This window comes from Zootoca vivipara, chromosome 12, assembly GCF_963506605.1.
Source record: "Zootoca vivipara chromosome 12, rZooViv1.1, whole genome shotgun sequence".
NCBI lineage: Eukaryota > Metazoa > Chordata > Lepidosauria > Squamata > Lacertidae > Zootoca > Zootoca vivipara.
In genome coordinates this window covers 24,852,729-24,878,950 of record NC_083287.1, presented here as the reverse complement: position 1 = coordinate 24,878,950, position 26,222 = coordinate 24,852,729, and the positions used below count along the sequence as shown (strand labels likewise).

General features: G+C 42.4%; 2 protein-coding genes across 3 annotated transcripts in view; one reads left to right on the top strand and one right to left on the bottom strand.

Moving 5' to 3' along the window:
- DNAH11 (dynein axonemal heavy chain 11) overlaps nucleotides 1–5,821 on the top strand; it is a 142,911-nt gene extending 137,090 nt beyond the window's left edge. The window contains exons 77-82 of the mRNA XM_035129059.2: nucleotides 647–889; nucleotides 2,228–2,410; nucleotides 2,487–2,602; nucleotides 3,414–3,526; nucleotides 4,261–4,401; nucleotides 5,114–5,821. Coding sequence (XP_034984950.2) covers nucleotides 647–889; nucleotides 2,228–2,410; nucleotides 2,487–2,602; nucleotides 3,414–3,526; nucleotides 4,261–4,401; nucleotides 5,114–5,361 — 1,044 coding nt within the window. The 3' untranslated portion in view covers nucleotides 5,362–5,821. The remainder of the gene's footprint in view (nucleotides 1–646; nucleotides 890–2,227; nucleotides 2,411–2,486; nucleotides 2,603–3,413; nucleotides 3,527–4,260; nucleotides 4,402–5,113) is intronic.
- Nucleotides 5,822–5,978: 157 nt separating this feature from the next.
- Nucleotides 5,979–26,180, bottom strand: CDCA7L (cell division cycle associated 7 like). 2 transcript variants are annotated; one of them, XM_035129069.2, is made up of 10 exons: nucleotides 26,052–26,180; nucleotides 19,304–19,441; nucleotides 15,277–15,396; nucleotides 13,827–14,210; nucleotides 12,633–12,707; nucleotides 11,486–11,671; nucleotides 10,599–10,730; nucleotides 8,255–8,404; nucleotides 7,941–8,077; nucleotides 5,979–6,549 (listed from the first exon to the last, which is right to left on the bottom strand). In XM_035129069.2, exons 2-10 carry the CDS (start codon nucleotides 19,439–19,441, stop codon nucleotides 6,519–6,521), a joined length of 1,353 nt encoding a protein of 450 aa, XP_034984960.1. In that variant the 5' UTR covers nucleotides 26,052–26,180; the 3' UTR covers nucleotides 5,979–6,518. The 2 variants fall into 2 exon arrangements, with proteins under 2 accessions (XP_034984960.1, XP_034984959.1); XM_035129068.2 differs by lacking the exon at nucleotides 26,052–26,180 and adding an exon at nucleotides 25,787–25,895.
- Between the last annotated feature and the right edge of the window lie 42 nt (nucleotides 26,181–26,222).

Below are 26,222 nucleotides of genomic sequence, written 5' to 3'. Positions count from 1 at the left end.
AATCTATTCAGCTCCTCCTAGTTCCTGGTTGTCACCCCCCCCCCCCGCATAAACATTCCATGGATATTGTCATTGGGCTGTTTGAGTTGGCCTCCCCCCCCTTAGGTTTTTTTTCCTGGGCCAATCTAATAATTACCCCAAGTTTTCTGATTCCTTCTTGTGCATAGGTGGTAGTTTTGCATAAGCACTGAAAAACTTGGACCAGAAATTCCTGTGGCATGGAGAAGGAGGGAGGGGAAATTAGGGGTGGAATTCAGAATCATGCTAGTAATGTCATTCCATCAGAACACGCATATCTCTTCCCCTCTTCTCCGCCGCTGCCCCCGCTGTTCTGGAGATTTTCGCAATCCCTCAGAGCGAATTGTGGGGGGCACAGGGGGAGGACAGGGGAAAGTTCCATTGTGCGAGGTTTCATTGCGCTAACTCCCACTAGCACAACTATTGAGTTGAATCGAGCCCTGTGTTTCATCCTATTACAAATGGAGCTCTAACGTATCATCTGTTTCTTAGTTTGCTGTTGTCATCAAAGGTGTGTCCCGTGAATTGACACTGCTTAAAGACATCTTAAGTTTTTTAAGACCAGATTGTCTGAAATATGCAAAATGAATACTCAAAGTCATTTATTTCCCCTCCCCATCAACTGCAGCTTGAAAGCGACTTTGCATTGGCTCCAGGTTTCCTTGCTCCTCCCAATTTGGATTACTCAGGATACCACAAGTATATAGATGAAATGCTTCCACTCGAAAACCCTGTACTGTATGGTCTTCACCCAAATGCCGAGATAGATTTCTTGACAGTTCTGTCAGAAAACCTTTTCAAAACACTCTTGGAAATGCAACCCAGAAATCTACTTGCTGGAGAGGTATCAGGACAGTCAGTAGAAGAAAAGGTGAGATTATGGTGCCCTGCAAAATCTTAGTTCCAGAAGTTTATTTTGACAATACATGGCTTGCTATGTAGGAGGAAGCTTGAATGCATATTACCTTTGGGCAAAAGCCTTTTGCCATTATGGTCATAAAGAATGTACAACAATCTCTGCAATTCCCCCCCTTCCCCGGGTTCTATCCACTTAATTAAAAACCAAAACAGGTTTCAACACAGGAAAATTCAGCACTGACAGTACATTGGCCATTAGTTTTTAGATCACTTTTTTTTTTCAGTTTGAGTGCTTCTCCTGTGAGAAGCGCTAGTCCTTTGTTGGTGGTGTGGCCTTGTTCCCTTCAGTGAAGGAAATGCAAGTGAACAATTCGTCCCAGTTCACACAGACCCCTTGTACAGTAAAGCAATTTTTCACCTTCTGTTATGCTGTCAATTACTTGTGAGAAAAGGGTGCTGCCTATCAACACCGTTGTGTGGAATGGGAGGGGATGATAATGTGTATAGGCCTTCTGGTTATGATTCTACAGTAGTGCAGAATGCATAGCTAAACAGAAAGCTACTAGGAAACACAGCTTTTAGTAAGGAAAAATACCTACTTATACTTAGCATAATTGCAATGATGGAGAAGCTTGTACATTTGCAGACTCCATTTTGGCTAGTAGGGAGGCCAGCTTCTTTAGTGTGGCATCTATCCATACCACACTGCAGAATTAGAGGGCATGAGTGATGAGTGAATTATAAATTAAATTGAAGACAATTTAATTTGAAATTGGGACACTCTAATCCACATTTCTCTTTTTTAGCTTGCTCTCCTTCTAAATGCTGGACTTGCACTTTTAGCAGTGCCACATAATGTTCATTCTGTACTTGCAATGAATCAATCTCTCAGTGCAATCACCTCTACTCTTTGAAAGTCCCTTGTAATATCAGGCCACCTTTGCTGTGCTGTTTTTGGTGCCTGCTAAAAGCTTACTCGTTTAGGCAAGCCTACCCAAACACATTAATGCATACATTTGTTTTAAAGCAGATAAGATTTATGTTGGTTTATGTAAACCATTTAAAATGTTTTTGTCATATATAAATTTTGCAAATAAATAGCCTTTAACTTCTGCCTCCACCCAACTAGCATCAACAACCTGTTCTACAGAGTTGCTTATATCTGGTGTTTTGCAAGATGTCTGCCAATGTAGCAAAGATTCAGGGGGCGTTGGGTCAGGGCACTGGCAGCAGCAGAATATTAAACAAACACACCAAGTGGCTTGCAGGGCACATACTGGAGGGACTTTCAAGAGAACGTGCATGTGGCCTAGCAACTTCTGTTGATTTTGCTTTGTATTTATGTTTCAAGGTGAAGAATGTCCTGGATGAAATTCTGGAGAAGTTGCCAGAGGAGTTTAACATGGCTGAAATAATGCAGAAGTCTACTATACGGAGCCCTTACGTTCTTGTTTGTTTTCAAGAATGTGAGAGGATGAACATTCTCATTCAAGAGATACGGAAGTCGCTTAAACAACTAGACCTTGGTCTCAAAGTAAGAGAAATATATTTATTATGAAAGTGTATTTAAAAGAACTTGGGATTTAATTTTTCTCCCTCCAAATGTCTAGGGCGAGCTGACGTTTTCTGTTACCATGGAAGCTGTGCAGTCGTCACTGTTTTATGACCTGGTGCCAGATGCTTGGACCAAACTGGCTTACCCATCCACTTACAGCCTTGCCCAATGGTATGTTCAATCATAGTCATTCACTTTAACTGCCTTACATATAATAAGGATTCCAAATCTATTAAGCACTGAGCATGTTTGACCAATAACTGCATAGCAGTGTCATTTTAATGTTAATCATGAATGTTTCAGGATTTAAGAGGGGGAGGGCCTCTTTTTCCAGGATACATCTAAAGGCAGGGGAAGCGGGTACCTCCAATTATTATTGAAAGACCGCATTCTTAAATCTCGGGTAAAGATAAGAAAGGAGGGCACCGTTGCCCCATTTCATTAGTTTCATGTCTGCCAAGAAAGCACGCTCCCTTCAGAGACGTAATAATAAACCACCAACAAAAGGCTATATATTAAAGATAAAGGTACCCCTGACCATTAGGTCCAGTCGTGACCGACTCTGGGGTTGTAGTGCTCATCTTGTGTTGGCTGAGGGAGCTGGCGTACAGCTTCCAGGTCATTTGGCCAGCATGACAAAGCCGCTTCTAGCGAACCAGAGCAGCACACAGAAACACTGTTTACCTTCCCGCTGTAGTGGTACCTATTTATCTACTTGCACTTTGACGTGCTTTCGAACTGCTAGGTTGGCAGGAGCTGGGACCGAGCAATGGGAGCTCACCCCATCGCAGGGATTCGAACCGCCGACCTTCTGATTGGCAAGCCCTAGGCTCTGTGGTTTAACCCACAGCGCCACCCACATCGTAATAATAAACCACCACCAAAAGGCTATAGATTATAGGCTAGCAAATCACAATACAAATTTATTTCTTTAATGATCGCTTCTCATGACACATTGATCCATCTGCTGCTTTTCATTCAGGTTTAACGACCTTCTCATGCGATGCCGAGAACTTGATATCTGGACACAAGATCTAGTACTTCCTGCAGTGGTGTGGCTTTCCGGCTTTTTTAACCCTCAGTCTTTTTTGACTGGTATGTACTACTGACTTATAAAGGTCAAGTAAATTAGATTGCACAGTAGGGCTACAATTTTTATATAATGGCTTACTGAGGGTTACCTTTGTGGAATTTCCAGTGTAACTAGCTCTTAAGAAATATGAATGTGAAGTGCTAGTGTATTACAGATGGAACAAACGAGAGCACTTCATTATAAAACTTTCTCATCAGGGCTAAAATGCTGTAAGTCAAGGCACTGACAATTGAGTGACATACTGAATCAGCAATGCTTTAAGTAATACTTGAGATAGCACGATCCAGAAGTATCAAAAGCTGTAACGTGGCTGAATATAATAAGCAGGCATGGGGCCTTATCAGTACTTGGATGAGAGGCAGGATGGAAGCATAATTTAAGATATTATCTTTAAAATGCACTAAAATTATATTAAATTAGGTTCCTATTAATTACGATACTATTTCCACAATCGAGAAGAGTTTAGCAGTTCAGTGCTGTAGAAAGCATGTAACTAGACTGCAAAATGACTTTGCGTCTAGGATCATTTTATTTCAGTGGGAATACATTCTGCAAAATCTGTGACACACACAAAAAAAATAGGCCCAATTTTTAAAGAAAATGCAGATTTATTCTTGCAGCAGTTAGGTTAATTATATGTTCTTTGCTATGTTTAAGATTACCCCACACCACCCACAGTCATAGTTTTTAGCCATAAAATAATACATCCACTGAACCGTTTTTTTCCCCTTGAAAGCCATTATGCAAAGCATGGCACGGAAGAACAACTGGTCTCTGGATAAGATGTGTCTGACTACGGATGTTACCAAAAAAAGTAGAGAGGATTATGGTCATCCACCAAGGGAAGGGGCATATATATTTGGCCTTTTTATGGAAGGTAAGTTTGCTAGAGTCTGTAAACATTATTGACTAAAAAATGAAATGTAGATTTAGGCACCCACTCATGAAATGTGTCAGACGCAGAAAACAAAAGTATACAAGTACCAATGTTGCAATCCAGAAGCTGTTGATGGGTGCTGTGCAGCCAAAATGGTACAAAAGTGAGAAATCAAGTTTATATTCTTTTCTGCTGTTCCAATTTTGAAAGCTTATATGAAATGAGGTGCTAGCAATCTTCTCTGAAAAAGCCACACTCAATAGCTTGGGCCCACTGTCTCAACAGAATACCAGATGTCTTATACCAGAGGTAGCCACTATTGTGCCCTCTGGCGATTAATGGCCCAGAATGGTCATGAATGATAGAAACGGTAGTCCACTAGCATCTGGAGGCACCACACTGGCTAGCTACCTTTGCAGAACAAAATTACATACTACTGTTTTATTGTTAAATTCACTAGTATTATGCAGCATTTTATATTAGCTGAGAAACCTTCCACGCAATTCTATAGGTCCTTACTTGAAGATATAAACACTCCCAATATTCTCTACAGTACTCGAAAAAATCTGCGAGTCAGCACATGCCTAGCATTATGCTATGGCTGTGTTTACTATACCTGTGATATAACCCCCAAAGATACAATCAATGGTATTCTCTTAAACTACTCTTTTTTTAAAAAAATTAAGTAAAAACTGTGTTTCTCTGATTACAGGAGCTAAATGGGACATTCAAGCAGGCGTCATAGCTGAAGCCCGGCTAAAGGATTTGACTCCAGCGATGCCCGTCATCTTTGTAAGAGCCATCCCAGTAGACAGGCAAGAAACGAAAAACATTTATAAATGCCCAGTTTATAAAACTAAAATTAGAGGGCCTACATACGTCTGGACTTTTAACCTCAAAAGCAAAGAAAAGCCAGCTAAGTGGGTGCTTGCGGGAGTAGCCTTGCTTCTGGCAGTTTAGCAGGTACAAAATTCTAGCCCAGCCTTTGCTACAGTGTAAGCCCAAGCAGGAGAGCTCTGTTCACGTTGAATTATCATGTATATTGGTCTGTTATTGCTTGGCGTTATCACACGCAGCCCTAGGGATAGTGACACACTGCTTGGTATCAAAGCTCTCTCTCTAATACACAGCAATGCACCTACAATCAAGACATCTCAAAAGCAGATGAGTAATTTCACAGTATGTGCAACTTACACCTGAAACGTTGTTTATAGGCAGAGAGGTACCCAAAAAAATTCTTTAAAGGATGTGTATCTCAAGAAATGTGCTGTACTGATCATTTTAACATCAGTTAAAAATATATTAAAATAAACCTTAGGTTAAATACTCCAGTGTATGTCACCTTATTGCCACTATCAGTTTGCTGCAACAGCCAATGTATTGCCTGACTGCACCACGTTCAATCTCCTTTTGCAGTTCTCACAACTTGCATGCACGTGGCTGTATAGAAGGATATGCATATCCTGGCCAGGGTGTGTAGGGGCAAACTAACTTGGAATGGTGGCCCCCAAGGAGTTCAAAAGCTTTTGAAGTAACACCTACTTATATGGAAATTAATGTTTAACTAATATGCCAAAGAGATTGGTTGCAGTTGAAATAATGAACAGTAGGACGCTAGGAATATTAATATTCTCCCTCTGGCAATAATACGTTGCTCTAGCACTGTTTCTACAATACTTGTGGCCCTACTGTGCTGTTGGACTCCTGACTCAATTGTCAGGGATAATGGCAGCTATAGTCCAACAACTGAAGGAATACAGGTGCGTCATCCCTTTTTAAAAGCAATGGACTGCAACTATTTGCATGTTTTGCACCTATGGAGAATATTAAACCACTGGCAGCTGGAGTCTATTTCTAAGCAGCAAAAAACCTCCATAGAAATGAATGGAAGCTGTTTTAGTCTCCAAAGTTTTTTGGAGCATACTGTGGCAAATAATGCACAACACAGATTCCTTTAGCAGGTATTTTCCTGAGAAATCTTTGTCATATTGTACAATATCCATTTCTTAAAGTTCTGTCCTATATTTTATAAACATTATTGTGGTAAAACTTTAAGGCGCCAACTCTGATTAAGTACAAAAAATTGAACAGTTGCGGTGGTTTACAATCTGGTATTTTCAATCCTCTTCAGCAAGTTGCTTTTGCAAGCTGAAAAAGAAAAAGCATAAGGGGACTTTTTTATGTAGTCATAGTGATGAATGGGCAGCAAAGCGTGAAGGTGACAGATCGTGGCTTGAGCAGCCACTGCTCCCGACCCCTCTGCCACCATACCACTGAAGGGCATGCAGCTCAGTGGAGCAGTTTAACGAAGCCCCCCTCGGGGCTGTCCTTAAACAGTCTGCTTCTCAGCTGATCAAGTCCCCCCACTTTCAGCTAGCGGGGGCTGCGTGAAACTGCTCTGCTGAAGTGCATGCCCCTCAGTGGAGCAGCTTAATGAAGCCACCCACCTGTGCCTCAACTGCCTTGGGGCAGCTGGGCAGGCTCCCCCTTTCTCCCAGGAGGAAGAGGCCACCCGCCTGTGCCAAGGCGGGAGCTGCATGAACAGAGCATTCATGGGGCTGCCTCAGCACAGGCAGGCACAGGAGGAGGTGACACCCCAAAAATGTAAAGGCTGCCCTTGCAGGAAAAGCACTTCAGCCATCCTTCTAAAATTTGTCAGGATTCCTTCCCTCAGAAGGGCAACTTGTCTGAAGATTTCATCCAATTCTGCCCCAAAATAACAAGTTATATAGTCAGTGCCTTTAAAAAGCACACACACGATTTTTAAGGTGCTCAGAGCAAAAGCCCCTACACCAGGCATCCCCAAACTCAGCCGTCCAGATGTTTTGGGACTGCAACTTCTATCACCCCTGACCACTGGTCCTGTTAGCTAGGGATGATGGAAGCTGTAGTCCCAAATCATCTGGAGGGCTGAGTTTGGGGGTGCCTGCCCTACACATATGTGTCTCTAATTGGGCAGGCTTTCTCCATAATGGAAGGGCTACTTTGTTAGAAATTTTCATTCATTCTGTTATAGCCATTTCTTGATTTCCTAATACTGAATCAGGAAAGTGGGGGACTTGATCAAACCACAGGCCAAGTTGGTCAGCTATAAAGTACCTCTACTCAAGATGAGTTATCTAGTATTAGGTACAAACACAAATAGACATTCAGATAAGCAGGATAATTTCAGAATTTATGGAAAATCCACAAGTAACTCATGCTTGATGTGTAGAGACACTCTCAAAGCATGAGTTCCAAAGCAGAACTCGTGCTTTGAGAGTGTCTCTACACATCAAGCGATCACATCTCATCATGTGGGGTGGATAAGTTCTGTTTGGGATGTAATGAATACAGACTATGAAACACAGATAGTTCAGTTACTGACTCTGGTATTTTGGGGATATGACAGGTAACAAAGAACTTCCCAAAGTTCAATGGTTGCTTCTTGGAGAAAGCTCATGATACTCCTCGTGTCTGCGTTTCAGTTTCTTACAGATTTAATCACCTGTGAAAATCTGGATGCATACCACTGATATAAAATGCCAATAGCTTCCTACCTTTCAAGATATTCTTTTACATTATCATAACCGTAAAACTTTGCCAAGTGAATGAGCATTCCTGTGGCACAACGACCATCACGTTTGCGACAGTAGCTGCAGTTACAGATCCCACGGCACGGAGGGCAGAACCAGTCCTTAGAGAGAAAATGGCATTATTTTAGTCAACAAATATAGGTGCTCTGGCTTAGCACAGAAACAGGAATATGTTTTTTAAGACTCGTATGATAGCAATGCATCTACGAGAGCTCCCATAATTTAAGTAGCTAGACAATACATTGGTATCACTCAACCTGAAAAGTTTAGATACCTACTGGGTCTAGAAGTGCTGCTTTCACATCTTCTCCGTAGCGATTACGTAGGCATGGTCCGCAGAACTGTCCCCTCACACCCCCACAGCCTTCGTTACGACAAACTGTCTTGGTATCAATAGTCTTCTGTCGACACTGATGGCATGTGCTTCCCTAGCATGAGCACAGTAAGAAGAGAATTATATAAAGGAACAACTAGGCTCCCCACCCCTTGCCCACACATCAAGAGAATACACTCTATCCCAAACAAAGAAATGCTAAGCCCCGAGAAACAACATTGTTCACTTTGGCTCCTTCATAATTTAAAGTTTGACTTGTATCAAAAGCTCAGAACACTGCAAAAAAATCATAATAGAAAATTCAATGGAAGACATCTCTGCCCAGGAATGTTACAATGTAGACGTGAATTTAAAATTGTGGATTAAACCACAGAGCCCTAGGGCTTGCCGATCAGAAGGTCAGTGGTTCGAATCCCCGCGACAGGGTGAGCTATGATGGATAATAGATATATTGTCCGGTATAGGCTGCATAATTTTAAATTAACCTTACTGTGCCCAGAGGCGTAGGAAGGGGGGTGCGGGCAGCCCCAGGTGTCATCTCTGAGGGGGGGGGTGATATTCGGCGCGCCGTCCATCCATGACTCCAAAGCCTACCCCGAGCCGTTGGGGGAGGGGGGGAACTGTTCTACTTTGCCTTCATTTTGACAGCTCGGGGGAGGCTTGGGAATCACAGGCGGGTGACATTCGGCACCCACGATGTGAGGGGGGGTGCCAAAAAGTTCTGCCCTGGATACCACCTGACCTTGCTACGCCTCTGACAGTGGCATACTTAATTGCAGTAATGTAATGTAAATGGCCTGGATACGCCAGTTAAAAGGGTATGGTCTGCCTTAGAGAAAGACCTTATTTTTTAACAAGACACACAACAACAAAAACACTGACACAAAATCCTTTCTCCAAAGCGTAGGTAGAATGGTACACTTTACAAGGTACTTCCAAATGCAGGGAGGTCAGCAATCTGGGTTTCTCTCAAACTTGATTTTCAATTAAAAGACATACTAAGTGACCCTAATGTAAGATTTATCTTCCTCAAAGGTCTGTTTGATTATTCCTGTTCAACATTATGCTCTATTTATGTTCGCAATACCTGACAAGAACAATTTCTGGATGAAACTTTTACATTACTGCATTCATTGAAACAAGGCAAAACAGGGATAGGTGGTAACTTACATCTTGTACTTAATGATTATTCTGATAAAAGCAGAATGCCTCACCTATCACAAAACCCACACAAACCGCCTTCTTTGAAAACATCCTTCTACAACATACTACATAAACACAATTCCTTTGATGTTTGGTGCATAGCCAATCGAAAAGCTATACATATATGTCAGCATTCTATTGCCTTTCTTGGAATGCCTAAAACTACACCATCAGCTTCTATTTTTCTTTCTTTTCTGCAAAACAACTAATTTGTTTCCCTGTGTGGGCATGTTTTGTTACTTGAAATTAAAAATCAAAAATTTCAAAAAGGCTAATACCCTGTTTCTCATATTTTAAGACATACCCATAAAATAAGCCATAGCAGGATTTTTAAGCATTCAAGGAATATAAGCCATACCCCGAAAATAAGATAGGCGCAGCAGCAATGCTGGCCGCGGCAGGAAGAGGAGGAAAAAAATAAGACATCCCTTGAAAATAAGCCATAGTGTGTTTTTTTGAGGAAAAAATAAATATAAGACGTGTCTTATAATATGAGAAACACGGTAGACAGTTGTTTTTCTACCCTGACTGGGTGGGTAAGTCCATTGATGGATATCAGAAGTATGTCCTGCCCTACTTTGTCATAGTGTCCGCACACAAAAACATGACGAGATTGCAGCTAACATTTGGAGAACTAAAGGGAGGGAAGATACCTTGCAGCTCCAGCCATTTATGCAATAAGCTCTCTCATAATCATTCAACACTTCCTAGAGCATTCTTCCACATGACAGCCTCCCCCCCAAGCCTGGAGGCTAAGAAATTCTTTTTCCGACAGCAAGGCAAAGAATAAAGGAGGGTAGAGGCTCAAGAGATGCCTGGTGCCATTGGTCTGGTACCACATGACCCTCCTAAAAGTGGGTTTACAGTCTCCCACTGTTTATTGGGTGTCTTCTACATGCAATCGGCAGGAAAGGACACATCTAAATCAATACAAATAGTGCTGTGGCAATTTAATTACTACATAAATTTTAACGCCATGTAAAGAACATTCAGCGTACTAAAGTAGTCAAAATAGATTAATCTCAAGCATTATATGTGCTCAAAAAATTAGTTTCATCAAACCCAAGAAGAAGAGATGCACCTACCAGGACTTTATCGTAGATTTTATCTTTAACTGTTATTGCGATGTTTTCTAAGTCTTCATCTGTAATATCTTCAACTGTTCGGTTTGAACAGTATTTTGATGATCTTCGTCTTTTAGGTGGCCCCAAATTGTTCTATGAAAGAAACATCAACGTCTCTAAACCAATGACTTGATGCTCCACTATTTGAAGAACAATAAAAACCATATTTTGAACAATCCGTCTCATTATTCATGCAGGTGTTTCCCCTGCAACTCAGTGAGCTTCTTTTTCCTTTCGTCCTCAAATTGTCTGCTTAGAACTCAACTTAAAAAACAACAACCACCTCCCTATACCCTTTGTGCTCGGCTCAGCCTCACTTCCTAACCTTATCACTCTAGAAAGGAGTCTCATTTCTATCCTATCTTGTGCACATTACATATAGATACAGATATTCCATTCCAAACTGTACATACAACAAAAATATAGACTATCCCCCTCCACCATGAGCAATATTTTAGGATTCATATTGCATTTCTTTAAAATACAAAACATACTACCTATTTAATATATCTGATCTACTATAATGTATGATAATACTGGTTTTTCATTTACAGCATCCATTATTTTCTATAGCTGGTAATAAAAACAAATGAACTAATCCCCCCCCCCAAAAAAAAGAACTAATCCAATCACCAACCTTTTGAGACCCATTTACAAACCAGAGATACTTTCATAGGCACCAAACACACACCACATCCTATTCTATTTGGCTGCAATAAAATACTGGCTTGTTTTCGAAACACTTTGCCCTTAGTGTTCCAGTCCTTGTTACCAAAAATACTCTGGGGTTAGGTGAGGTGGTTTCTAAAAACAACACAAAATAAATATTGAACTAGTTTGGCATGTACCCCTTTTAGTCTTTGCTTTAAGAGCTTTTGTTGTCTCAAACTGCTCAGCTGCTCTGCAAATCTGACTGCAGAAGCAGTGAAGTTTTCCAAGGCAAATTTCTCTGGGGGACGAGCATTTCTGGTTGGGTTTGTTCGACGCTCTATCTGGCCTTCTGAAAACATTCTCCTTGGCGTTTTCTTCTGTTTCTAGAAAAAAACAAGAGCGCTTTCATGAGTCACCATAGGTCTTTTTTAATTTTGTAGAATGTAGCTGCAGTAGTGCCTTTACCTGTTTGTGTTAATAAATAGATGCAACTTCTTTTAACCCTTCCAAATTCACCCTTTTGAGGGTCTTGTTTTATACCACAATGCCAATCTCCACCTATAAAATGAACTTATTTGGGCCAAACTACAATTGATAGTGCAAATGCATTTTACACTTCTACAAATAGCAGCTGCACTACTCCCATCCTGATCTGGGATCCTGGGGGAAGGGATTAACTCATTTCTCCACTGAACATTTCAGCCCTTTTCAAAGCTGCTATTTGCCCCAATTGGAAACACATGCAATGCCTAACAGCGTTTGCATGTTTTTTCCAACTGATAAGTGGATATCTTCAACAGGATCATGTCCTAGGAGGGGGAGGGTTAACCCCACTGCTCCGTGGATACTTTTTATAAAAGTTTAAGATGGAGATCCATTCGCAATGTTCATCATTATGTCTAAGTTGGCCCTTTTCTTACGGCTGTTAATGTTACAGTAGCAATTCTTGTAGTATAAAAAAGGAAGCGCGCAAAACTGTACAAAGTTGCTCTTCGTACCCTTCAGTTAATTTGCAGGGGAGTTTTTAAAACACATTTTTTCTTCCTGAATCTCCTAAACAGAATAAATGCATATAACGTAAAGCTGGTTATGAAAGAATGCAATTGTATAGTAACTGGAAGGGAAGAGTCGCAAAATAACTAGCGAGAGCCCAATCATTTCCTAGTATGTATATGAAGGACTGGGAAAAGCTGATAATATTTCTGCATGCACACACTTCATAACAGACGTGATATTTGTTTTTAATGTTGGCCTGAAAATCGAACTACAGAATGTCTCCTAAGAAGCATTCTTAAATCTTAGCAGTGCATTGCAGGTTTCCCAAAAGTATTTACTGATACTTACCGAAGGAGTTGAGGTAGGGGTTTTCACTGGAAATAAGTCAGGTATAGAATTCAGTTCCGCTAATAACTGAGCAAGCTGAAATGAGAAAAATGACACTGAATTTCTTCTGTATAGATAAATATTTAATATGTGCATTGTCCTTTGCAGTTTTCTCCCCCCTTCCCCCGGTTTTTCCATTTCTCTGTGTAAATTATTACGAATTTTTTGATGTGAAATTGTAAGTCCTGTAATGCTACATCTTAAGAAAGTAAATCTGTTTATAGTTGTTCAATTTCAAAGTGTGTTTTCAAAATACCAAAATTAAAGTGCACATTTTCAAAATGGCAATGACTCCACATGTGTATGGGTTTTGTCATTAACTTGAAAGGAGAAGATACTGTAATGTGGTGCTTCCTTTGAATAGAGCTATATGCCACAGAATATGCACCCCACCTGCACTGTAAAGAAAGCATTCAAAAGTTTTTTCTTCTGTTTTAGATTAACTTAGCTTGTTGAGATCCAAACACGGACTAACCGTGGTTAGCAGAAACAAGCAACCTCAAATCATAGTTTATGAAGCCGGCTTGTTTTCACTAACCTCTGGCTTAGAGTAGCCAGAGATTAGAATTTGGCTGACATTGCAAACTGTGCTTAATCTAAAACAAATAAAAAATTCTGATCTTCTGATGTTAGTACGGTACCTGCTAAGAGTTGGAGAGCCCAGAAACCTAAGGCTCATAATGTTCAGACATACTTTAGCAGAGGGGTGGGAAATCTGTGACCCTTTATTCATCAAATTTTGAAGCAATGCCAGTTCCCTATCCCTGGTTCAGTGGCATAACCAAATGCTGCTATTAACAGTTGCTTTCAGATTCAATTCAAGGTACCGTGTGCCTTCTTTTAGAGAGGTCTGACCTGAGCATGCATAGGGCTAGGCATTCATAGTGTTGGTGCCTATACTGTTAGACAGCCTGCCCATATTTGTGTACCAGAAAGCTTTTTCAGTTTGACTATGATGGGCTATGTGTTTTGTGTTGCACACCGATCTAGTAAGATAAGACAAATTAATTTTTTTAACATACATATAGTTTTGGGTCTAGAATTGTCATGTCCACAATTTCCTTCCATCGTCTTCATTATTAGTGCAAACCAGGACTGCGGAAATATATTTTTACAGTTAGTGTATGACAATGTCACCTCCATCCCAGTTCTCACCATGGCTTTATTTTCTTTTATATTCATGGCTCTTTTAAGCAGTGCACTAGAGCTTTCATTTGATGCCTCTTTAGACTCTTCCTCTTTAGAATCTTCCTCAGACCCTGAAGATGCTTCCTGATCTGCCACCTTCCAAGTTTTATTATTTTTTATTTGTGTAAGAGAGCAAGGGTGTTTGCTGTCCATCAAGCAGAACTTAGAAGAACGTCTTTTAGGTGCCCTCTTCTCAGCAGATTTCTTGGTAGGAAACTGCAATGCCACACGAAGGCCAAAGCTACTTCTCCTGGAGGAAGCATTTCCTCTGCCTTCCTCCACCTCCACTTCTTCTTCTGGTTCTGCCGCCATCAAGGATAATGGATCATTTTCTGGATCTGATTCCACTGCCTAAAAACAATGCATGAAACAACCTATAATAAAATTGCATCTATCATGCAATGATTTCCAGGTCCACTAATGAATTAAAAAAACCACATTTTCATTATTTCTACACAGGCCTTGCTGAAAATGCATGTTTTTAAAAGTGATCTGACTTTTAATTTAAATGGACAAATTTCATGTAAATCAAGACAGCCTTGAGCATAGGGACACATTGCTCCTTGTATGTGCTGCAACAAAACAAGGCCAAGAATGTTATATATCACGATAGTGCTCAATTATAGACCAAAATGAGGCTCTAGAATAGCCAATGAATTCATTGCAGAAACACTCCTGACTTCACTCCTTGTCCTTTAACAAATAATGCATTGCACTTAATGTACAGAAATTAGTTGTGCGTGCAGAACTAAGCTTGCAATTGATTTAGGGTGTAATCCTATACACATTTGCCTGGAAGTAAGTCTCACTGAACGCAAAGGACATTACTTCTGAGTAGCTATGCGTAACAGTGTTTTGCAATAAATCCAGGTTGAGGATCACAGCTCAGTGGCAGAGTGTATGGTTTGCATGCAAAAGGGCCCATGTTCAATCCTTCAAATCTCCATATTTATTTATTTATTCAAAGGATCAGGTAGCAAGTAGAAGTTGTATGCCTAAGATCTTGGAGAGTTCAAACCGGGATTTAAATCTGATTGTCCCTTCACTGCACAATAACAACTCAGTTTCACACGACAAAAGGAATGTCAGAAGACCCAGACCATGCTACTTGGGAGAAACCTCCTCCTCTAGACAGTAGGCAGCATTAGTTACCAGTTCTGATGTTACCTTTATGGTACAGAAAGGAGATAAATTGCAGCAGTACCCACAGTGCAAAGCTCAATGTGAGAAGGGGTATGAGAAAATCTTGTTTAGTAGGCTGTAAGTTTCAGTCAATTTTTTTGCAGCCTTCTGAGTCCTGAACCTCAGTGCAAGTCACAGTCCTAAACCACAATATTTATTAAAACAAGAGGCAAAACCACAGGAGATACAAAGGTATATGAAGATAAATAAATACTATGAAAAGTGTGGCCTGTACCTCCATATCATCCTCTCCATTTACTTCAAATCCTTCAAACGCTTCATTTTCTGACTCGCTGTCTTCTCTGAAAATCTCTCTCAGTTTCTCAGTCAGATACTTGGGCTGAAAATGAGCGTCCTGCAACACCAAACACAAAACACAACATTGTCCCCTGAACAATGAAGCAAAAAGAAAAACACCCAAAAGATCCTCTCTATCAAAATCAGAGTAGACTGCTTAACAGTTTGTAGGGGTCAGCAACCTTTTTCAACTGTGGGCCGGTCCACCATCCCTCAAACCATGTGGTGGGCTGGACTTTATTTTTATTTTGGGGTGGGGGTGGGGGAATGAACGAATTCCTATGCCCCACAAAAAACCCAGAGATGCATTTTAAATAAAAGGACACATTCTACACACTGATTCCCGGACAGTCCGCAGGCCGGATTGAGAAGGCGATTGGGCCAGATCTGGCCCACGGGCCTTAGGTTGCCTACCCCTGGTTTCCTGCATAGATAGTTTATGTGAACTGGGAAAGAACAAAACCCAGCTGAAGGAGATGGGAGGGCAAATGCAACCCTGGATAAAGCAAACAAGATAATTCAGGTGAGCAACTCCTTCCTGCTCCCCTCCCTTTGGAAAATGCAACTTTCTCCTTCCATTGATGTGTGTTTAAAATGTCTACTCACTGGCTTGGATACTAAGATAACTTTAGAAAGTTGAAGGAAGAAAAACTTCTCATCCCTTCCTCAGCTCTGTAGCCATTATGAGGATGCCTTCCTGAATGATGCTGTCCCCGTGGGGGACGACGACGACGAGAATAGGCTTACCTTCCATTAATTTCTTAATAAAAATAAATAAATCAGCTGAGACACGATAAAAACAGTTAATGCAACATGAGGTTATCAAACTGACATGTGGGGAAGGTGTGGGAGAAGGGAGAAAAGGGGAAGAAAGGGACTGAAGACTTACTTGGGGCAATTGCTCCTACCCCTTCAGCCCCTCATGTACCATCACATTGTGCCCATCCAGCTTTCTCAGAATGGCAGGTACCCTAGAGGAGGAGGAAAGGACGAGGAAGTTTCCTTCCACGACTTTCTTAAGTTACCTTAGGATTCAAGCCAATATGTTAATACAGTCTGAATGTATGTCTCTCTCTCTGGCCACACAACATTTAAAACATATGCAGCACACATTCAAAGCATGCGACTCCCCCTGAAGAATCCTGAGAACTGTAGTTTGTTAAGAGTGCTGAGAACTAGATTTGTAAGAGTGGAAACTACAGATCCCAGCTTTCTTTGGGGGAAGACATGTGCTTTATATGTGTGTTGGAAGTGCTTTAAATGTATGGTGTGGATCTGACCCTCCCTCCCTGCCCCCCCAATCCCATACTCACACACACAGTGTACGTAAGTAAATAACTTCCCATTATTGATCTAGTATCAAAAAGTTATAGGTGTTTTTTTCTTGCAAGTTAAATTTTGTTTTATTATGCACATAGAAGAGTCACAATGAACTTTATGAAATCAGGTGGAGAGGTTTGTAAAAAGAAAATATTTCAAAGCACCTGTCAATCTTTCTACCTTTCTAAGGCTTTCTTTCTTTCTAAGGCTAGTGTAGGGCGGGGGATGGGGGACTCACACACATTTGCAGAAAACATCCATCTCTGGTGAGTCACAATTGTGCATTATGAGAGCAGTTCCCTCGTTTTTCTTTGCCGCTTGCTCCTCCCATGCAAGACTAAATGACCTTTCATACAACTGCACTTCACTAAGTATCTTTATCCCCTTTTACAATACTGCCCTCACTTCCCTGTATTTAATTATACACTTCTTTATATTGAGATAATGTAAGTGAAAAACAGTTACAATGGATTAAGAGAAAAACTTTGAGGGGAACACAAGAGAAAGAATTGTTTATATACTGTTCCTTTAAACTCGAAAATCATCTCCTATGATAATTGGAGGGGTTCTCTTTGTAAAATTACTTCTTCTGCTGATAGCTGTGGTGCAGCTGCTTCAGAGTGGGGGGAGCGTACACACAAAAGGAAAGTTGCTTTAAATGAGAAATTGTATTTATAGTTGAGACAGACTGAAACAAGAATGTTGACGTGGTTCTTGGAGCAGGATGTACATATCTCCTGGAAGGGACCTCACAGATGATTCAGTTCAACCCCGTGTCAATGCAGAAAATCTGCAGCTGCAGAAACATTCCTAGTGAAGGAGAGTCCTCCAATATGGTGTCATCAGCTTTGTCTCTATTCCTTGATCCAAGTCATTTATACCAAAGATGTTGAAGAACCCTGCAGTATCCTACTTCTCACTTCTCTTAGGAATATGAGGACCCATTGATGAGCACTCTTTGGATATAGCCCATCATCTGGCTACAAATCCACCTATCAGCAACATTGTCAAGTACACATTTTACCAGTTTTTCAAAGAGAATATTGTGGGGGACCTTGACAACAGTCTTGCTGAAATCAAGATATATTACATCTACAGCAGCTCACTGATCTACCAAATTAGTAACTACCCTGTTTCCCCTATTTTAAGACGTAGTCATAAAATAAGCCATAGCAGGATTTTTAAGCATTCAAGGAATGTAAACCAACCCCTGAAATTAGACATAGTGATAGGCGCAGCAGCAATGCCAGCCGCGGCAGGAGGAGGAGGAGGAACAAATTAAGACATCCCCTGAAAATAAGCCACAGTGTGGTTTTTTTGAGGAAATATAAATATAAGATGGTGTCTTATTTTCGGAGAAACACAGGCATTAAAAAAGAATCCTAAGATTAGTTTAGCATAAATAGTTCTTGAGAAACTTGTGCTGGCCCTTGGAATCACAGCATTCTTTTCTAAACAGATTAAAGAATTGTTCTAGTACCTTTAGCAGAATCTCCAGACATTAAGACATGAGTAGGCAAACTAAGGCCCAGGGGCTGGATCCGGCCCAATCGCCTTCTAAATCCGGCCCACGGACAGTTCGGGAATCAGCATGTTTTTACATGAGTAGAATGTGTGCTTTTATTTAAAATGCATCTCTGGGTTATTTGAAGCCGCAGGAAAAGGCCATGTGAGATTTGAAGCTTGGGTGTCATTAGTATGTTGTGGACACCAATTATCTGTCCTTTCCCTCACATTCCAGTAAAGCAGTAGCTCCTTGGATAGGTGCCAGGAGTCAATAACAGGCTGTGTGAGAGCCAATAAACTACATCAAATTGTTGAGGTGATCATGCTCAACTTGGAGTGGGTTGCCAGCGTGTTCTTGACTTCCTGACCCTCTCTCCAAAGAATCATTCAAGTTTAGATGTAGTCCTGAAGCCAATTTTCCTGCTTGACTACTGGTGGCTATGACCAGAACTATTTCTAACATCCAGTGGTATACCACTGCATCATCTTGAAAATGTGGTCTAGCCACCAATTAATACATGGTCTAACAACCTCTATATAAGACAACCTCTTAATAAATTTACACATTAAACCTAAGGTTAGTCAAAGCATTCTTTGCTTTTATCATTCCTACTGCAATTTGTTAAACTGACCTCAAAGATCAAATCAGCAACTATGATTAAATCACATTCAAGCAAATATCTGGGTGGGTTATCTTCTCCACCAAGTTGAAAATTAATCCTAAACTGCTAAAAGGGCAGCGATATGCATATATTTAGGCTATAGTCATGTCCTAAGCCTTGCTGTAATCAGAATCAAGCAAGTTTAACATGGGAAATATAATCAAGTCCTTACTATCTGAAACACGGTGAAGTCAATGTATTAAAGAGATTTAGATTTAGGAGACTTGAATTTAAGTCCTACCTCCGCAACAAACAAGTTTTTCAGTGCTTTTCTGCCTCATTTATTTCAACTGGAGAGCGCTAAAGAATGCACTTAAGGGTGTTTAATCCTCCATAGTCTATGCAAACAGTAAAATGCACTACATTCCAAAAGCATTTTTAGAAAAAAAAATTCAGAAAAAGGATAATCCATTTTAGTTTTCACCATGGTTAAATATAATGTTTCAGATTTATAGGAGATTTACAATATTCCCCTACCTTTTTTCTTGACTCTAGTGAATCAAAACTCTCACAGCTGTCTTCCAGTGACAGTGTTTCCATGGGAACATCCGCTCCAAACCCAAGAAAATCTTCATCATCACTTGGGGTATTAAATATATCAGCCAGTTTGAGCATCTGTTTTCAGTTCATAAAGAGAAATGGAAGATAAAGTTAGCTATAGTAGTTATTAGTAGCATCTTTCACAAGAATGGCATGTTATTAACTCACCACTCAATTCAATTAAACATACACAGCACACATGAAAGTACCACTACACAGGTCAAAACACAGAGGATACTAGGAAGGCTGATTTAGGTTGCAAATCACTTCACACTTCCTCAGGAGTAAGGACCAGGTGCTCACCCACCCTTGTCATGGCAGGATGGAACCCAGGCTCTGCCAAGCAATAGGAACCCAAACCTGGCCCTACAGGCAGAGAGGCAATGCAACTCCCCATTGCGGCTCAGAGCTGGAGCTATGCAGCTTCACTCTGTGTCTGAGAGACTTTCTGAGCTCAGAGCAAGCAGCTGTACCTCCACTTCTCCCTTTCAACCCTGAGCTTTCTTCTGCACCCAAGGAACACCACAACTCTGAGCATCTGTCAGGTAGTGAATCAGAGCAAGCCTCTGCCTCCTTCCAGCACTGTGCTGCGTGGTGGGCCGGAGGGTGGGGGAGCGCGCGCAGGGGCACATGGCTGTGCGCGCCCATGCGCAAACGCTATTTCTGGCACACTCCTGACCTAGAAAGCACCGGAAATAGCTTGTGTGCATGTGCAGAAGCCTCCTCTGACCCGAAGTACACCGGAAATGACGCTTGCGCGTGCACACAAGCTATTTTCGTCGCTTTTCCAGGTCGGAAGTCGGCAGCCGCACCGCACCGCGCCGGTAAGAGCAGGGACCTGGGGACCCCTGAACAACAGCTTTTCCCAAAACAAAACAAGTCAACAAAGTTCTCAGTGCGACTGGGAAAGAGGAGTTAAAAATGAAGCACTATAATACTGAACATTTTAGTGCTGTAATGGAAAATGCATATGAGGAGCTGTGGAGTCTAGTTGCTAAGAATAAATGGCTTCCAGGAGCAAGTGCATTAGTTCCTGAACTATTGTACAACTGAGCTGGCCACTGCTGCGATTATCGTATGCCTAACTAATTTATTCTGCATCTGTACCAGAGGAGTCATTACGGGGGTGTAATTACAGATTATTAACGAAGGGGGGGGACCCTTTTTGAGTAAAGTCCCTTTTTTGATCTCTGGGGTATGGATATGGAGGGACTCTGAATAAAGTAACACTGCAGAGGCTTCAAAAGAGACTTTTGTGTTCCAAGCCCTCTTCCCTCCATATTGATTTTCAATATTCTTAAAACATTCAGGAGCCCCAATGCCTTCATTTGAATGAGAGCTGTATAACATACAAGATTGATACAGGATAGACCTTGTCAATCAATTAGTTTTGCACAGAACAACTGTGGCAGTGCATCAAAGAAGCTGGTTTCTTGCCACCAAGAACTCACAACTTTTTACTTTAAAATGTTTATAAGTAATTTTGCAGCCTTGACACAATAACTAACTGATTCATTTTAAAAGTTTCTGCTCTATTAAAAAAGAAACATCTAGCTTGAAGGAAAGTGAGTATTTTGAAGTGGGTGGATCTACTGACATGGTGAGAATTTTGTGAAATTGGCAGTTTGTCTACACCGCAGGCCTACAACTGGTAGGCTGAGACCCACAAGCTACTTGCATTCTGAGCTAGGGTGGATTGAACCTGTGGTTCCTTCTGGCAGTTGGGGAACCCCCCTTAAGGTGCTCAAAGCATCTCCAATGCACAGCACCAAAACACATCCCCAACCCCCCTCCCCAGCTGGTCAAGAGAAAACTAGAGATTGTCAAAGCAGATAAGGCTGATTGAACCTTGCCTCAAACAGGCAAACAACTGCTTCCAACAGATTGAAACCTTTCAGTGGAAGTCACTGGGGATAAAATACTACTGCATACCTCCCAGGATAGTGAAAAGCACTCTCATGCTACTTTCTGGACTTAGTAGCTGGGACCAGAACCATTGTTAACACAGTTGTTAACAATTAACCATTGTTAACACAGTGAAGGTGACTCCAGAGTAAAGTGACTTTATCCTCAAAATGTGCAGCTAGTTGGAAAAAGCAAACCATTGAATGATCCAAGGGGCCCTTCCCCACAATATCAACCTTGAGACTGCTCATAATAACTCCACCAGTCAGTAACTAGCAAGCTCTTAACTTACATGCTAAAATTATACAGAACTTCATGGCCAGAAGAGATCTCAAAAGCCTTGTACAGTATAAAACAAAGATAAAAACCAATTCAAATAAAAAAAAACCACAAGAACAACGCAATCAACAAAAAGCAGCAGCAACTAAACCAAGCTTGTTGAATATGCAACAGGAGCCCATGGAAGGCCTTTCCACAGCTCTGGGACTTTCAGGAGAAAGCTGTGTTTTTCATGAAGGACATTCTGGCCTTCAGCTGAAGGTTGTCAGGTGACTTTGAACTGCAAAGAGGTTCACATGGGAGTAGCCACAATGACCAATAGTCAGGCATGATGTGAGCTGCAGTCCAACAAATTTCTTGAGCGTCACAGTTTCACCATCCCTAACTTAGGGCTTCACAGGTCAAATGGGGAAGCGGGGATGCTATGAACCAAAAAGACGAGATGACTCTGATGTAGCATTAAACCAGCTCAGAGCATAGGATGCAGCATTATGCTGACTGATCCACCAGTACAGGTACCTGTTACACCAGGGGTAGGCAACCTAAGGCCCGTGGGCCAGGTGCGGCCCAATCGCGTTCTCAATCCGGCCCATGGACGGTCTGGGAATCGGTGTGTTTTTACATGAGTAGAATGTGTGCTTTTATTTAAAATGCATCTCTGGGTTATTTGTGAGGCATAGGAATTCGTTCATATTTTTTTTCAAAATATAGTCCGGCCCACCACATGGTCTGAAGGACAGTGGACCAGCCCCCAGCCCCCCCCCCCCCGCTGAAAATGTTTGCTGACCCCTTTGTTACACTAACTGGTAGCAGCTCTCCCGGGTTTCAGATTACCATTTACTGAAAGCAATGCTTTCAAAGTAGGTCAAACATAAAACATTGTTATAACCGATAATAATGGAAATAATGTTTCCATTGGTATAAATTAGCACACTAGGCACAAACAAACCCTACTAGTATATAGCAAACCAGGGGGGGGGGCAAATAAAATCTAAAGCAATGGCAGTAGAAGGACTGACCAATGCTTAACAGTAGGATCTTCTGCATTTAAAATTCCAGAGTAATTTATACCAAATACTTCTTGAAAACCAAGTCATTGAAGGTAGACTTGCGAGATTTGTCATCTTTCCGCAGGGCCTGCAAGACAGAGCTGTTCCACCTGGCCTTTGGGCTGGACTTAGTCTGACCCCTGTGTTTTCCTCCCTCATGGCTTGGATTTATGGACTACTTAAAATGAGGCTGCATTTTAAATTTTAATATTGTATTTTAATCTGTATTTTAATTAATTGCTTTTTATGTTTTATTGTAATTTTATTGGTGTTAGCCGCCCTGAGCCCAGTTTTGACTGGGGAGGGCGGGGTAGAAATAAAAATTTATTATTGTTGTTATTATTATTATTATTATTATTATTATTATTATTATTATTATTATTGCAGGGTAGTTCATGAACACATTACAGTATGGCAATCAGTCCAGATCAATTTCATCTATCCACTATGAATGCTCTCCACTAGGGGTGGGGAAGCTCTGGTACTCCTAATGCTGTTTATTTAGAGCAGGCATGGCCAACAGGTAGATTGGGATCTACCGGTAGATCCCCAGGACGTTTCTGGTAGATCGCGGGTAGATTGTGGGTTCCTTAGTGATCGCCAGCCTAAAAGAAAAGAAAGAGCTCTCCCCCTAAAAAAAACCCCTCAAGAACTCTTGTCTCTCCCCCACAAAAAAGCTCAATAACCGTGAGCAATTGCAGGGAGAGCTCCTTCCCTCTTCCCGATACTGAGCTTACCAGTATGTGTGTGACTGTGTTAGTGCGTTGCACAGAATGGCTGGATTGCTCCCTGTCCCTCTTGCCTGCCTAGAGCTCCCTGGCTCCTCCTCCCTCATGCCGGCAGAGAGGGAGGGGTGTGTGTGAGTTTGTGTGCGTGGGAGGAAAGCGGGAGCCGCGACTCACAGAGGGATTTCCCCCGTCCCTGTCCCTTTGAGCCACTGGGAGCCAGCTAGCAAGAGAGAGAGAGGTGGGTGGGTGCCCCTAGCTGAGGGGGTGGGGGAGAAAGAGAGGGGGGTGGATGGGTGCCAGTGTGGTGTAGTGGTTAAGAGCGGTAGACTTGTAATCTGGGGAACCGGGTTCGTGTCTCCGCTCCTCCACATGCAGCTGCTGGGTGACCTTGGGCTAGTCACACTTCTCTGAAGTCTCTCAGCCCCACCCACCTCACAGGGTGTCTGTTGTGGGGGAGGAAGGGAAAAGGAGATTGTTAGCCGCTTTGAGACTCCTTCGGGTAGTGATAAAGCGGGATATCAAATCCAAACTCTTCTTCTTCTTCTTCTTCTTCTTCCTAGCTGAGGGGGTGGGGGGAGAAAGAGAGAGAGGGAGGTGGATGGGTGCCCGTAGCTGAGGGGGTGGGGGAGAAAGAGAGAGAGAGAGCGCAACGTTCAAACATGACAGATGAGCACCTTAAGGATTCCCTGAAGCTGGCCCTGACACAGTACTCGTCTGATATTGAACAGTTAGTTACCAAAATGGTGATGCAGGTGTCACACTAACAATGGATGAAGGCATGTATTTTTAAAGAAATCTTGATAGGTAGGTTAATGGAGTGGGTAAAGGAGTTTGTGCAGCGTACAGTTTTGTGAGTGCTTTTATGCAACTCTCTCCCAAGAAATCTCTAAAAGTTTCTGTTGTCCCCGGTAAGAAAAGTATTTGGGCAGTGCTCCCCCAAAAAAGGTTACCAAATCTGGTCACCCCCCCCTTTCCTTCTCCCTAAAAAAAGCTCAACAACTTTGAGCCGAACCCAAAAAAATGGGGGTAGATTTTGATTCTGAAAGTAGATCACAGTTGGCCGCCCCTGATTTGGGAGTTGGCCGCCCCTGATTTAGAGTATTTGTGCCCCGCTGTTCAGTCAGTGAAAGGCTCCCAAGGCAGCTTACATACAATGAAAACAAGAGAGTTCCTACTCATAGGATTACAATCTAAAACACACACACACACACAAGGAAAAAGGGACAGGAAGGAAGAGGAAAACTATAGATTGTAGGACTCCAACTTATATCAGTCCCAGAAAACATGGCTAACTGTCAGGGCTGATGGGAGCTGCGGTCTGTTTTTGGCCTTCCAACACCATTGAAAGCCAAGAAGTTGTAGTCTGGCAAGTCTCTGGAAGGCTACAGGTTCCCCACTTGTCAAAACACTTCTCTAAAACCTTGCGATCCAAAACCATGCATGTCTACTTGGATATTGGGCCATCAACAAATTAAATAAATTTTGGTTTCCATATAACGTACTCAGTGCTATTTTTCAGAGGGGAAAGGTCACAGAACTCACCATGAACACCTCCCTTCACACATGTAGTGTGTGCATGTGTCACCACAGGTACTATTAAAGGAATTAGTATTGCCACAGGTACTATTAAAGGAAAAGTATTAAATGTGAATAATACTTTTCGGGAGTAACACTCGCTGAAACATTTAAGGGAAACTTTGCAAGTTTTCTTTATAAACTGTAAAGTTTTATGAGTCAGCTTACACCTGAGTTCGCGACAATGCAAGTGAGTTTATTTGCCAAACGCCCCCTTCTTTCGCTCCTTTTTCAGATTCCTTCACTTCCATGACTATCCTTACTGCAAAAAAAAAAAAGTGATCAGGCAACCGTACACGGGGCGGGGGGCAACTTTCGCGGCAGGCCATTCTCATCAGCGACTTCCTCATTTCCCAGACTCCTCGAATCCGGGCAACTACAGAGAAGCACACAAACTAGGGAAGTATGCAAACAAAGGCAGCGAGGTATTTCACTCGACTGTCCCCAACCCTGCCGGGTTAAACAGCAAGAGATTACGCAAAAGGAGGGGGAAAGCTGCAGCTAAGCAATGAATCCAAAGGCTGTAGAGCGAGTTGGGCAGATTTATCTCTCTTCTCGCCCCCCGCCCAATTTCCACATTGGCAGAAAAGTCCGTCCTGCTGGACGCACGTGGCTGCTCCGTGGAGAAAAGCCAGGCACTTCTATGGGAGACGTCCAGGACTGCAAGGCCTGGCGCTGCAAGCAAGGCGTCGGGGCCATGTTTGGCGAGAGGGGGCTCAAAAGGAGACCCCCCCCCCAACGACCACCACACCCCCTGGACAACCCAATATATTCTGCTCGCCAGCGAGGAGAGCGCAAGAGAGTCTGAGAAACTGGCGCCAAACTCCCCGCGCCCAGCGAAACTCCGAAGCTCTGCGAACGCCCGCGGGGCGCTTCCGCCTCACCTTCCTCCTCGGGGTCTCCGCGGTCATCCTACTCGCGCGCCCACAAGCCCGCCGCGCGCCCACTCACGCACCCCTTTCTTGCGAGAAGCTGCTAGCTAGAGCTCGAACAAGCCGCCTGCAGACGTCCGGGAGTGGGATTGTACGACCCTTGGTCGTTCAAGGGGGAGGCGAGTAGGGGTTTTTGCCGTCTTCCCCTCTCCCTTTCTTTTCCATCTTACGCTTTGGAAGAAGTTATGCCCTCGGCGCTGTTTTAACAGCTCCTTACCAGGTTTGCTGGGCAGAGGAGCTTGCGGTTGGGGTCTCCGTGCACACTGGGCACCAAAGACTCTCCCCGAGATCGGAATGGAACAGTCCGGTGGCGGGAGATGCGAAGGGGCTGAGCTACGCGGGTTCTTTCGAAACTTGCCCAGCAGGCAAGAGTCGCGCGGGTCTAGAT